At 39.2% G+C, this 15,481-nt stretch overlaps 1 protein-coding gene and 1 pseudogene across 1 annotated transcript; both read right to left on the bottom strand.

The window, feature by feature from the left end:
- Positions 1 to 4,854: 4,854 nt before the first annotated feature.
- On the bottom strand, positions 4,855 to 6,453 carry LOC133877233 (serine carboxypeptidase-like 50). The gene has a single exon (XM_062315481.1). The coding sequence runs from the start codon at positions 6,356 to 6,358 to the stop codon at positions 4,952 to 4,954; it is 1,407 nt and encodes a 468-aa protein (XP_062171465.1). The 5' UTR covers positions 6,359 to 6,453; the 3' UTR covers positions 4,855 to 4,951.
- A 6,255-nt stretch (positions 6,454 to 12,708) lies between these two features.
- LOC133877226 (1-aminocyclopropane-1-carboxylate oxidase homolog 4-like) lies at positions 12,709 to 14,845 on the bottom strand (annotated as a pseudogene).
- Positions 14,846 to 15,481: the final 636 nt, after the last annotated feature.

Below are 15,481 nucleotides of genomic sequence, written 5' to 3'. Positions count from 1 at the left end.
CTTTAAACTATATTCTTCATTGTCAATTTTGTTTGTTTTTTTTATGAGTCAATGACGATATAATGCATATGGGTTCTCTTCCACGAAACTTTCATTCTCTTGTGCGATGAGTTTCTCAAATGAATCGCTTCTATTATTGTGGGTGTACGTTTAGATGAAGGTTTTATTCTTCTTCCCTTTTGGAAATTTGGGCTTGATGGAAGAATACTAACTTGTTTTTCTTCCTTTTTGGAAATTTGGACTTGATGGAAGAATACTAACTTGTTTTTCTTCCTTTTTCGAAATTTGGGCTTGATGGAAGAATACTTACGAAACAAGTTCCCTTTTTTTTTTTTTTTTGTATGTTTTTTTTGTCTATGTCTATTTTTTTTTTCTTGGGGTTAATTTGGATAATTGCTGCAATATTGGATAAATCTTTTATTTTATTTTATTTTTCTTTTGACTTGAAGTCAAATACTGGCTGTAGATTGTTCAAAAAAATAAATAAAGGGAAGAGATAATATTTTTATGACTTGAAGTCAAGTACGTACACTTACTAAAAATACAATACCGTTTTGTGCTATGGCCTATGGAATATGCGTGCATGAGTATGACAGATACTTGTTTTATGGACACTCTGGTTTTTTCTAATTTTATATATTTATTTGTTTGTTTGTTTTGTTTGCAAAACTCTTAAATCCCTACTACAATCAAGCGATATTGTACATCAAACCATGATTTGGATTGCTTATGTATCCGCCTATCATGAGACTAATCATGACAAATAATTGGGTTTTTAATATTATTATTTTTATTGAAATTTTAGTGCAATATAGATAATGCTCTTGTGTATATGACCAATGGTTTGGATTGATTATGTACCCACCTATCGTGAGACTAATCATGATAAATCGTTGAGCTGTTTCATTGGTTATGTACTCACTTATTGTGGGACTAATCATAATAAATTAATTGGGGTGATTATTTTGTGAACTGCAATTTTACTAAGGTCCATACGGATAACTGATTTGCCCTATCGGTAAATCATTATTTTGATAGGATGCTTAGGACGGTAAATAAATTATTAAATACTCTGCACTTGATGACTAAGCCTTATCCTCTTGCTAGTGTGTCATCTTAAGTCATCTTAAGCCGTCGTATTTAATTATTTTGCTTTATCATGTCTATTAGTTCATTGTGTGTGGAACTATAAAATTTTGAGATAAACAATTTGCGTAAGAGTCTATTGTGCATGTGACTCTAACATGAAAAATATGATGACTATATGAGTGCATGTTTTTTGTTTTTTGTTTTTTTGTTTTTTTGTTTTTTACATGTATAATAAAGTCTTGTTGTGATGTTCTTAGTTTTGGAAAATCAAGGTTTGTCTCTCCCATTATCTGCCATCAAAACACTGATGGGGACTAATTATGAAGATTGGTATGAGTCTTTCACTATCAGCTATCATGAATCTTGATTTGGCTTTGAGGGTTAAGGCACCTGCTGCACTTACTGAGAAAAGTTCCGCTAAAGAAAAGACCTACTATGAATGTTGGGGGCATTCCAATAGGACTTGTCTTATGATCATGAAGTACACCATTGACAAGTCTATTAGGCAGAGTATTATTTGTACTGATAGTGCTAAAGATTTTTTTGCTACTGTTAGGGATAAGTTTACTAAGTTCAACAAAGCAGAGAATGGAACTTTCATGAAATTACTTACGACTACCACTTATGATGGTGTTAGTGGAGTTTGTGAGCATATTATGAAGCTCACTTATTTTTTCAACAAACTGAGGCAAATGAAGGTTGAGCTAGCCAACAGTTTTCTTGCGTGGCAGGAGTCTTACCATCTCAATTTGACGCCTTAAGACCACCTACAATGCTCAGAGAGATGAATGGAGCTTGAGTGAAATGACTGCTATAGTCACTTAAGAAGAAGAGGTGATGAAAAAGGGAAAGTCTCATGCTGTTTTTATGATGACAAATGATAATGGACAATTTAAGAGAAAATTTTATAAGGGTGACAATAGTGGCAACGAGACACATAAAGTAAAGAAATTCAGAAAGTTTTCTCAACAAACTGGCATATGTGTCTCTTTGGAGCCTAAGATAGAAGAATTCAAAGAAAAATGTAATTTTTGTCATATGTATGAAGATAAAAAGGCAAATTGCAAGAAATATACGGCTTGATTAGAGAAGAAAGAAATTACAAAGCACCAGAAAGTCTAGCAAAGGGGAGTTGATGGTGAACATGAGAAACAATGTGGAGGTTGAAGTTGAATACATTAACACCACAAAGCTTGTTTTCACCTCTGGGCATTTTTTGGATCTAAAATGAACTTTTTTGAAAATACATATTAATCTGCATATGAAAGAGTACAAGATCAAATTATAAGCAAGCCATTGTTCGTCATCCACTTTCGATGTGCTCTCCATGGCTATCACATATGCATATCTGTAATTGAAGGAAAAAAAGAAAAAAAAGAAAAAAAAATCATTTTCTTATATATAAAACACAAAATAGAAAGCTAAGCTAGTTTCAAAAGCATAAATACTCACGGTACAACAACATTAAAACCCCTGAGCCGTGGAACTCCTCATTCTAAGCGCCCACTCAAAGAAAGATGCATACAAATTATTTAAGATCGATTATATATGTTACTTAATTGAGAAGTTTTATCCTTAAGATTTCATTTGAGCAACAAAAAACCAATTTGAGATGTCAATTTTAGCATTATATGCTTGATGTGACAAAACATACGAATTTCAAAGTGAAAATTGACTTCTAAATAAAAGGCAAGTGTGTGCACAAAGTGTCAACAAAAATTAAGCACAGCGGAAAATAAATGATACAGAGATTTTTATTGACGAAGTAGAAACTCAATCAAGAGAAAAACCACTCCGGGGCAGCCAAACCCAGTGATTCCACTATTCAGAAGACAAAGTTAGATACAAGATAGTAACACTCACATATACCCGATACAGTGGTCGTACCTTGCTCTCTGACGTGTAACCCAACAAGAACACTTCCCAACCAGGTCTCCTACCTGATGGGGTCTTCAATGGAATCATTTACCTTAGGGTCAACCCCTAAGATAGACTTCAGATGTAGCACATCAACAAAACACTTGCAATGGCTTTAGAGGAAATATCACGTCTCTGAGCAGTTGTGGGATTCAATACCGAATTATTGCAGTTCTCAATGCCCAGGGGCCTCTATTTATAGGCTAGGGACTCAAATGAGTGTCAGGCAAAATATAGCTGGGCGCTGTTCGGACGGTGGACATGGGCTATCTGGACGGAAAACTGTGCGACAGGATTTTCTGAAAATTTCGTTGAGAAATCTTTCCTGTTTAAGATCCGCGTCCGGACGGGATGACACATCGTCCGAACGGTCGCACGTCCGCTGCAAGTAATTTCCTTATAAGGCTTCGCGCGTCCGGACCATGGGGGATGAGTGTCCGGACGGCTAAACTTCAACCCGCAATTTTCATATCTGCTATGCGCGCGTTCGGACCATGATAGACAATCGTCCGGACGGTTGAAATCGAATTGGCAATTTCCATATTAGTTGCACGCGCGTCCAGACCAAGGCTGACTGATGTCCGGACGGTGATATTTGAATTTCGATTCTTCCCTTAAGGAGACGCGTGTCCGGACGGGATACCACATTGTCCGGAAGGTTGATCGATCTTTCCTTTATCGGAACTTGGAAAGAATCTGAGACTGGTCGAGTACCGAGAGGCGTCCGGACGGGCTGCTGAGACGTCTGGACGGATGCAAGCTGGATAGAAACTTCTCGACACAGTGGAGGGTCCGGACGGAAGTGCACGTCGTTCGGACGGATGATGCTTGGTTTGACTGGCGTCCGGACGGTATGGCACGTCATCCAGACGGATGGAACAGTGGTCAGATGGGCGTCCGGGCGGGATGGCTAGATCGTCCAGACGGCTGACAGGGAACCGAAATCTTCGCAGAGCTAAGTCTTCTGAGAGCGCTTTGAATAGTGGAATCCATGTTTACAGCATCTTTACATATATAAGTGATTTTGTCTAAACACAGAATGAGGCCAAAATACTAACACAAATTATATCTAAATCATGTGAATTATGCAAGGATTTGCAATTTCCAAAAAGTCAAACATCTATCATTTGATTGACAAGTTGATTTGTCTAGTATTGATCTTTCTTTGTTTCCATTGTCGCTACAAAATGAGTTTTATCTGTCATGAAACTTGTAAAATCTAAATTGCGTATTAGAATAGAAAATGAGTTCTTTGCATGTCATTTGAAAGTTTATATTGATAATTGACAAGAATTTCACTACACATATGATGATAAATGATTTTTATACAATAAAAGATGGTTGTCCGCTGTCGAGCATAATTTGAAGGAGATGTTAAGTTCTTTTTTTTTTTTTTTTTTTTTTTTTTTTTTTTTTTTTATAATTTTTTTGTACATGCCTACAACAAACTATGAAACTTTTGTATTCACAACGAAAATATTTCTTTTAAAATAATTTTATAGACTTGTAAATTTTGTATAATTTTACCATCGTTTTTGCAATCGGACTTTTAATCTTCGCAATGTCAATGATTTTTCTCTTTTAATTTTATTGCTTTTTTTTTTAATTAAAAAAAAGGGCAAAAAATATGGTGACCCACAGAATTTCAAAAAATGGAAGTATTTTGACCATTTTAATAAAAATGGGTAAAATTGAAAGGAGTAAATTCTAAAAACATTGCAAAAATTAAAAATTCGAAATTATGACTACAAAAAAAATGGCTGAAATAATTTGGAATAAGTAAAATTTTCCGAAAATCCTCTTGGTCAGTCAAATTTCAAAAATTGGTAATGTAAGCAATTATAAATATGTGAGAATGTAGAGAATTTATTCCATGATATAAAAATATCAATGTTCTTACATCCCCCATCTTCATTCTTCATACTCCCCAAGCTGAAGAAAACTTCTAGTACATTGGAGGCCTCAAGTTTGATGACAAATTCTCTCCCTCCCCTTGATGTTGATGATACCCAAAGCCAAACAACCCCCTCTCCAACACCCAGTCTTCTATCATCGCCTGAGAATTCAACGCCCGATCAGTAGGCACAAGATGCCCTGCCCCTAAAACCACAACATTACTCAGATTCCCCCACTGCTGCACATACCCAGCAAGCTCTCCATTCACCTTCCAAACCTTCCTCTCCGTCATTAAGAACTCCTCGATTCCCTCCCATTTCATCGTCTTCACCCAAGCCTCCGTTGATACCACTCCATCCCTCAAATCAAAATGCCCTTGATACAACATTACCTTGCTCTGTTTCACCAAGAACTCCACCATGTATTTCACGCTCTTCATCACATCCTCCTGCAGTGCGTCCCCAACCACGTCGCTGCACAGCTCAAAAACCATCGATTCGTTCACCCCTAGCGCCCTCTTCGCCTCATCGTTTTGTAAGAACTCCGTCACCAGTTCATCATTGTAAGGAACTTTTCGACTAAAATCATTCAATGTTGCCAATCCTGTCATGTTTCCAAGCAAACGCAAGACTCTGGTTCGAGCATCTGTCGCCTCTGTCCAATTCCTTGATTTTGTCAGCCCAACCGCCTCCCATTGCGCCTTCTCCAGCTCACTCTTCTGCCTCTTATTGATCAGACCGGAAAAGTAAGCATTCACAGCATGAGTACCCACCTGGATCACCGGGTCGGTCAACCCGTTTCCAATAGCAACGCCTGCTAAGTTCACCCGCTCAGACGCCGGCAACTCGGCATTCTTCCTGATAATATAGTAACCAATTGCTGGAACATACTTCCCCGCATAGCTCTCGCCAGTAATATATATCGGACGAGACTTAAGCGACTGGTCCGATTCAATAAACGAAGCGATCGCAGCGAAAAGATGCTTGGCGACAGAAGATTGGTCTCTGGGGATTTCTTCGGGTGTGGAGGAAATACTAAACCCGGTTCCAATCGGATTATCGAGGAAAAGAAGGCCGAATATGCGGTTCCAAGAGCCTGGATTGGGTTCAAGAGCAAGTGGGTCGGACTTGGCCTTGTGAAAGTTGACGCGCCAGGGGCCGAGCTCGTAGAAGTTGCCGATCATGGAGGAGCAGCCAGGGCCGCCCTGGAGCCAAATAAGAAGAGGGGTTTGGGAGAGCGGTGAAATGGGTTTCTGGGCTTCGTAGAAAGCATAGAAAATGGCGGAACCGGTGGTGGGGTTGACGGGGAGGTAGCCTGATCTGGTGGGGAGAGCTTCCTTTGGAAATGGAGGGGTCGAAGTGGGTGACGATGAAGCTGGGATGCGGTGGAAGGAGAAGAGGAAGAGGATGAGGAGGCGGAGGAGAAGGTTGACGGCGTAGGGGCCTGTTGATTCCATTATTGTATTTGTGAGGAGGTGAGAAACGGAGAGATCAGTGGCTGTGGATATTTGTGGTGTTTGAGTGCTAAAGCCGGCCGTACGCAAAAAAAAAAAAACCAAACAACAAAAGTCACTTTGTCTGTAAGAAATATTCTTTACTGTGAGACTGCCCGTTTGCTTTTAGAGAACGACGTACGTGTTGTTTGATTATTTCAATCTTGTAGGGTAGATAGGTCAATTTGTCTTGAATCAGAAAGCAAATAATATTTATAGGCTTGTTTGTTTGGAAGCACAGGATTCCAACTCATTTTTATTTTTGAATTGATGTTTGGGTTAGGGTTGGCAATTTTTGACACGACCCGCGAACCCGACACGAACACGACACGAAAAAATCGGGTTTGGGTTTGTTATAATCGGGTTCGGGTCATAATCGGGTTGACCCGATTATGACCCGATTATAATCGTGTTTGGCGGGTCAACCCGCGGGTTGACCCGCCAACCCGATTATGACCCGATTGCACGGGGCTGACCCGATAACACGATTACCCACCAACACGATTATAACCCGATTACCTGGGTTGACCCGCCAACACGATTATAACCCGATTAAAAAAAAAAAAAATTGAAGGTTGAAACATGTGAAAACAGTGAAATTGATGCCGTGTCGGGTCGGGTCGTGTCGGGTAAACGGGTGACACGTTTTTTTGTCGGGTTTGTCGGGTCGTGTTCGAGTTGACAAGTTTATATAATCGGGTCAGTCGGGTTAACCCGAACCCGACCCGTGAACCCGAATTGCCAACTCTAGTTTGGGTGGCATTGATCCAAGTAGTTCAATCATGTGTTTTTTTTTTTTTTTTTTTTTTTTTTCAAGAGAACCCCTTCAATAAGGTCATGGCAGAAAATAAAAGTTTTTTTGCCCACCAATAAACACTTGACACGTCAGTTTAGCACACCAAAACACAATAAGGTGAAAACACTCAATCATACCAAATTCATGAAAAAAAAAAGAACAAAAAACTCAAGCAACTAGGACTGCAGCCCGCTGAAACCCCATCCCCAGCCCAACCCGCCACTACTGCCACCACAACCGCAGTCGCCACCAATGGGCCGGCCGGCGAAGTCAAAGTCGGAGTAGAATTAAGTTAATGCATGAATGTTCCTATTTTGATTTCTTAGATAGATGTTCTCTATGTTCTTTACATTAGGGGTTCCTTGTATATATCTTGTGTACTTTGGGTTGCGCCCCTTTGCGCCTTTTCAATATATTTTACTTATCAAAAAAAAAAAAGGGTTGGCCCGAAGGCCAACCCCAAACCTCGGGGTGGCGGCGCGACCGCCCCATGGACCAGGAGTAGCCGCGCGGCCACCTTCTAGTGGCCGGGGGTGGCCACACGACCGTCCCATGGACTGAGGGTAGTCATGCGGCCACCCCCCAGTGGCAAGGGGTGGCCGCGCGACCGCCCCATGGACTAAGGGTAGCCGCTTGGCGGCCCAGTGGCCGGGGGTGGCCGCACGGCCACTCCCGGCCTCTGTGGAGTGGCCGCGCGGCCCGGTGGCGACGGCTTTCCGACCTAGGGCTGCGAATTTGGGGCGGTGATGGTGCTCTTCCGGTTGGGGCATTGGGGGAGTTTTTCTTCAAGCTGGATCGTGATTTTCTTGGGCAACAGGATTTCATTTTTTGAGTTTTAGCTGACGTGTCGATTTCTTAGTGGTTGGCAAAAACCCTTCCTTTCTACCACGACCGAACAGAAGTTATACTCTTTTTCCAAAACCAACTCCCTATTATCCAGATTCATTTTCAAAGACCCAATTCCTACACCAAAATTGATGAGAAAGGAGTGTTTTCAACCTTGTTAGGGATGTAATCGAGCTTAGCTAAGTTTGGTGTATTTGGACTCGGCTCCTTAAATTTGTATATTTGCTCAAGTTTTGCTTGAGCCATGCGTTCGAGCATAGTTCCTTTTTTTTTTTTTTTTTTTTTTTTTTAAGGGGTTCATTATTATCTAAATCATCTTTCTTTAGTTACCACGCATTTCCATCAAGTCTAATAACATTATACTCGATTTCACATTTTAATCAATAATTTTGAACTGGAGTGTTGCATTCTTTCCTCGTATCAAATTTTCGTCATCAAAATTTCAAATCTCAAAATCCATAAAAAGAGAGATAATAACAATACATCGTCATCATAAGGTCTGTGCTTAGTCAACTCTTGAATAATCTTGTCCCATCCATTTTTCGGCTCTTATAGTATAACCGCATTGCCTCCGTCCATCTGCAAAACTTGTCCAAGGGCTTCTTTGTCCACATATTCCAAGTCTGTGTTCTCTAGAAATTGTGGAAAGTAATCAGATAGATCATTAAGAGCGTCGTAATCAATATTACTCATGCTATCTGAATCATCTTCATACTCGACTCCTATATCCATTTATTCACAAAACAAGTAGTCCCAATACAATGGTGAGTCGACGACTGACACTTAGGTTCGTAGAAAGCCTCGTAACCCTTCCTTTGGTACAAGTTCTCTTTGTTACCGAGCACACAGGTCAAAAATTCCTTAAAATTTCATGTAATCTAGAATTACCAGCAGAGAATACGGCAGAGTCTTAAGCCCTTAATGTAGCATCATTACCATTACCACAAAGTTACATGCATCGAGTGTCCATAAAATCTGCTAGTATAATTATTCACTCAGGTCTACAACAGCAAGTAGAATGCAAGTACATCACAAAAGTGGTTCCAGAGGTTACTCATATTAAAGTTCACCATCTAAAAGATGCAGATATCTAAAAACTAATGGACGATCAGAGAGAAAATGATTTGGACATTTCCACGCTACGAGGTTAAGAGCGAGTTGCTTTAAAATACAGAGAAGATAAAATTGCTATATATTAGCAAAAGGTTGTTGGATTTATTCCTATTGAGTGGACTAGCATAGTCATTTGTTTAGTTTTAGGCCCATAATGAGATAGACCAATTTTTGTAGACACATGAGAAAGTTTTTACTCTCATCCTATATATATGTGAAGTTGGCCTATTAGACTTTATTCAGTCAATATGTGAAATTATGGATGAGGGTAATAGTCTATCAACACACACAGAACACTGTTTTCTTCTGTAATTTTAAGGCATTTATAAGAGATTCATCAAGTAGATATTGAAAGCTTGTCCTAAGAACAATGAAGGTATGCCATTCTAATACTTGATCGATACATGCTATGAAGAAAGAACATATCTATTATTGAAAATATTCTAACAAATGGTATCAGGGCCTCCGTTTCTTTTTCTTCATGACTGTAATAAATCGTTTTTCAAACTGTGTTATTTTTTATTCTCTATGAAATTTTTTTATTTTGAACAAACAAGATTTGGATTGAGTGGAGGCAGCAGTAGATTTGAATCTCATGCCGTCACTGCCACCTTGCATCGCCATTTTTTGTGGGCGATAACCATCATTGCTGCCATCCTGCGATGGTGGTGGGCGCAGCAAAAGCGTGGGTTGCATCTTGTGATCTGGATTGACGCAATACGTGATGCCTAGCGTCCTGTGGCTAGATGGCGGTCGTGAAACAACGTCCTTTGGTGGTGGAGCCACTGCTTCTGTTGACGGTGAGTGGGCCTTGATAGATTCGCTTACCTCCGTTGGTGGTGTTATCTTATTTGTTGGGTTCTATTCTTTGTTTCATTGTTATTTGGCTTTTAGTGTGTAGAAGACAAAGGGTAAATTTGGAATATGTAAAAAAAAATGGATGGGGGCAACGTTACATGGGGAAAAAACAAATTTGACCATTTTATTTTGTTATATTCTAGTGGTTGTTACTCTTTTGAAGCATGTTTGGATACGATAAACTTGGTCTTGTATATATATGCTCCAAGCCTTTTAGTTAAAATACATGTACCTCAATAATATATGACACTAGTGCTTTGTTCAAGACTAAGCTATATTGTACTGTGAGGATTCCACATGACTGCCAAGACTATCTCTCAATGTCTCTTTAAGATATTTGTAATTTCTTATTTGGATTTGTAAGTAAAACAAGCAAATGCACTTCAACTTCTTCGAGTCAGGAATTCTTGCTTCATGGCTCTCAGCACTGTGTTGGAGTCCATTGCTTGTTGCCAAAGCTCGAAAGTTATATTTCTTCACTAGTGCTTTAATTTATTTTGGGATTGATAAATTTATTGTATCATCTTATGAGAGAAGTAAATTATATATATTCTCATAAATTTTTGGTTCTGTCCCTTCACTTGATAACATACAATTGGTGTAACTCTTGTGTGCGTGATACTCTTTGATTTGTATAAGAACTCACACACGAGGAGGAGTTTGGTCAATGTGAAAGAGACTCATAAGTGAAGGGGAAACTGGTTGTCAGTGCACTTGTGACATTTGTGTCCCACATTAGAAAGATGTAAGAATTGTGAGCGGTTAATATGGAATAGTTGGACGTAAACTCATGAGCTTAAGCTTTTTGGTTGTATGGTGTTTCAAGATGCTATATTGGGCTCACTATGGTATCAAGCTTCCCAACAAGTGGTATCGAGGGAGAATTTGGTTAATGTGGAAGAAACTCACACGTGAGGGGAGATTTGTTGTGAATACCTATGTGAAGGTTGTGTCCCACATTGAGAAAATAAAAAGAAAGGGGTACATATATTATATTAAAGCAAACAAATATTAATATTTACTTATTTTGTATACATGTATTCTTTTGTATACATTATTCCTAATAATTATGATTCTGAAATATTTGTTTATGGACAAATGTCAATTTCAAGGCAACGTGCTATAATAAATAAATAAAAATGTGCCTTTGCATATATGGTGAGTATTTTGTGTCACTATCTATTTTTTTGCACGCATTTGTGTTGACCATGGCATTGGTGTTGTGATACGAAACATTGTGTGAGTTTCGATGAGACATTGTGAATTTGTCTCAATGGGCTTCATGTTAATATATAGTAATCACTTTGTATCTTACACTCGCATTCCATTTGCATGGATCACGTGATTGTATTTACTTGTTTATATGTCATGAAATCTATCGGTATATTATTAACTTGTTACTTGCAAATACATTTTTTTTTAATGCTTATTTGCATTTGTTTTGTGGCTAAATGACTTATACTGTCCAAGTGATCGATTGTTGGATTTATTCCTATTGAGTGGACTAGCATAGTCAATTGTTTAATTTTTGGCCCAAAATATAGATGTGCCAATTTTTGTGGACACGAGTAGGGGTGTGGAACCGGTTCTGGGGTCCTCGGTTATTGAATTTCTATAACTTGCTCCAGAACCGGGTACCTCGGTTAACTGGGGACCCCAGTTATTAGGGTGAAACCGGTTATTCAGACTAGGTAGTGAATTTCATAGTTCAATAAGAATTTCCTTGCACCTAATATCCAACAATGCTTTAAAGAACACTAGAAACAGTCAGAATGCCTTAATTTAACAGTTTCAGCACAACTATAGGAGAAATGCCATTTCATACAGGAGAGAAAAGAACAAGTTTATGATTAATGGACTACCTCGCAAAAAAGAAACAGAGACAAGATCAAATCCAATTTTGAAGTTGAAGCAACGTTTGGTAACATGATTCATATCCCTTACAAAAACGGTTAAAACAGGAAGAAAAAAAAAATTAAAAAATTGAGACCCATATGGTCCCAAAAGCCACAGTGAGAATTCAGAATTACATAGGAGTAAACATAGATGAAATTTCGGTCATAAACAAACATCTGAAATAATGAACCACACTCAAGTACCAAAACAAAATATTTACAAAAAAATAACCATATCTACAAAAAAATGAACCAAATCTAACCTAATTGTCTACTTCTTTTGTTCTGTCTGCTTCAAAAATCACCAGATCAAAGACGAGTGAGATGCTTGGGCATTATGTTTTGGAGAGACTAGATGCGAATAGCTTCGAGTTCTGTCACAATAGTACAACAACAAAAGCTTCTATTTTTTGTTGAGATCGGAATTTCACAACCCAAACACCCCTTCGACAATGAGAAGCGAGAAAAGTAGAAAACTAAAAAGAAAGAATCAAAGAAACGGCATAAGAGGAAAGAGGGGGCTTAGTACTGTCTATTAGGGTAAAGGCTCCAACTCCGTGTAGCCAGTTACCCTGTTAAAAATAACCGGATACCAAACTAGTTTTTCGATTTTCTGGTTACCAGGAACCGGTTAGTGCCCGGAACCGATTTTCAGACCAGTTATAACCGGTTCGGAATTACACCTTTACACATAAGGAAGCTTATACTCTCACCTTAATTATATATAAGTGAAGTTGATCTATTAGACTTCATTCAATCAATATGTGAAACTAGGGTTAAGGATAATAGTCTCACAACTCACACTGTTTCTTTTATTAACTATATACATTACAATTGTTAATCAATGTTCATAACATTTCTCACCAGTACTGTTTCAGAGCTTATAGTAATTTATCAAAGATTTGCCGTCCAACTCCTTTCCGAAAAAACTGTTCATGAAATCTGTTAACGTGAACTGCCGGTAAATTGCAGGTTTCTCCGGTGATGTTAGCTCAGGCAGCGGCCCATACAGGTCCTCTCTATTGCCTGGGTTGAAGAAAAGCGCCATCGAGACACGTGCTTCATTCTTGGGGTTCGCCAACACTCGGTGCTCTGCACTTTTGTATTCTTCGATGGATATGATCTGAACATATCAAATTTCAGATGCGTTTTATCACAATAATTTTGAGAGCACTCACAAATTAAATAGAGTACATATATTTATACCTGAAGCAAATCCCCAATGTTAACAACAAGAGCTCCAGGGATAGGTTTAACATCCACATAACCCCCACCATACTTAACCTGCAACCCACCAATATGGTCTTGCTGCACCACGGTCAGCACCCCTGGATCTGTGTGATACGCAAGCCCAACCGTCAGATCAGGCTGCGGGCAGTGCGGGTAGTAGTGGCCCACCATCACTCTCCCTTCCAAACATGTCATCTCCTTCAACCTCTTTGCCTCCACTCCCAGCCCCTCACAAAGCAGCCCCACCAACAGCTCTCCCAGCTGTTTGATCTCTCGGTCCCACTCAATCAACTCCTCTTTGAATATCTCAGGGATTTGATCCTCATCCACCACCTTCGGACCCAGTCTTACTTGGAGGGTGTCCCTATTACAATCAAAGCACTTACACTAATATATATATATATATATATCTTTAAATTAAAATAATCTTTAGATCGTAAGACCTACAGTGAGGCCTCCTTCCATGGCGGTTGTGAGTCTCCAATCCGATGGAGACCCATCCTTGAGTCGAACAAAATATGAAGTTGAAAACTTGGCAGAAAATATGTTAAGCATACTGATGATGCAGTTTCCGCACATGCAGCCTCAGCCGACTTGCCATCTCAACACCTTGCCAATATTGCAACCATCAAATCAGGAGTGATTAGCATCAATTCTGGAAAGGATACAGTCACCAAATCAGGAGATACTGAGGCCACCAAATCAGGCATTGCAGCCACCAAGTCTGCAATACCATCCGCAAATCACTCTGGAATGAGTGCTCTCCAAGACAAGCATCAAGCAACCTATGGAAAGAACCTAGTCGACAGAATATGGCAATATCCTGCAGCTTATGGAAACATGCAGACCCTTGGCACTCAAGACAAATCTACAAGATCCTCCTCACCACTATTAGGGCAATGACAGCATGCGTTACTCTCCAAATATACTCACTGATGGAATTAGACCAAGATAGAAAGATCTGTGTCTTCATTATGTAATTCAATTTATTTCTTATTATGCTTTTATGCAAACATGTATATAATGATGTAAACTTCAGTTGATTGAATCAAGGGAAAACATTCCAACATTTCAAAATTTCTTTCAAAATATACATATAAAAACGTAGAATATATATATATATATATATATATATATATATATATATATATATATATATATATATATATATATATGCAAAATATGAGGTACCTCCAACTAGCGGCATTGGAATGATACAAGTCCAAGTTGGAAAAGTAGGAAACGCCGGTTACCATTTCTCTACGATAGAGCTGTGCCTTTATATCCGTCGGCTGCTCGTAGAAGCCCTTGATGGAGGATAGTACGGTCCAGAACTCCCAACGGGACACCGTGGTTGACAATCTGGAAGAATCCGACGGTGGAGGACGCACGCCTGATCTGCTCAACGATAACAGCGCGGCGATGATCCGGCTCGACCCCGGCGAGGTCGATGGCTGGGATGAAATCGGGTTCAGATCCGAGTGCAGAGCCGGGTTTGAGGTCGGATAAGGTCTCGGGTGGGTGAACGAAGAAGCGAGGGATGGTGGTGATGCCGGAGTCGACGAGGCCTTTGACGCCGATCTTGGAATCGTCGAAGTGCTTCACCGCTTTGGCTCTGTCGTATTCTTCGTCGTTGGTTGTTGCCGTGGCCATGGTCTAAGTTTGTTTTCTTTGGTAATGCAGCGCACTGTCTGTTAGTACTTGTGTTTGACTTTTGCTAGCTGCTTAATAAGCCGACGACGTCAAATGCAACCCTGGGCCGTCGTTTTCTGGACGACGTCAGATGCAACCCTGGGCCGTCCTTTTATCTCTGAGCCCAAATCCTACAAAGCCGTCTAAAAGTAAGTGAGGACTTCACTGAATCACTTATAACCCTTAATTTATTTATTTATTTTTTTTTATCACTTTTAAAAAAATACATTCAAACTTTAAAAAGTGTAAATTTATAGTATATATATATATATATATATATATATATATATATTCAATTTCTATCAATTTCTATCATTCGTTAAAATTTTTCGTTAAATCTTGTCAAAATTTTTAAAATACCTCTATTTTTTTAAAAGAAAAGAAAAAAAAAATGCTATGATTTAGGTATTAGTCCGAATTTAATGAAATTTACAAAAATACCCTTTTTGAAAATTTTTACAATTTTCTTTTTAAAAAAGGGAAATTACACTTCCCCCCCTGATGAATCCACCAATTGGCAATCTGATGCTCAATATTTAATTTTTGGTAGATGACCCTCCTGATGTTGTACACGTGTTCCACTGTGGACCTTCTATCCACATGCCCGTCATTTTTCATCCACAGATTACCCCCGACCCCATCAAGCCCACTCAACAA

Source organism: Alnus glutinosa, chromosome 1 (genome assembly GCF_958979055.1).
Source record: "Alnus glutinosa chromosome 1, dhAlnGlut1.1, whole genome shotgun sequence".
Taxonomy (NCBI): Eukaryota; Viridiplantae; Streptophyta; class Magnoliopsida; order Fagales; family Betulaceae; genus Alnus; species Alnus glutinosa.
The sequence above is the reverse complement of the archived record's forward strand: the minus strand, read 5'-3'. Positions and strand labels throughout refer to the sequence as shown.

Coding starts and splice junctions, on each gene's coding strand:
- LOC133877233 (XM_062315481.1), bottom strand. CDS start 6,358: ATGGAATCAACAGGCCCCTACGCCGTCAACCTTCTCCTCCGCCTCCTC.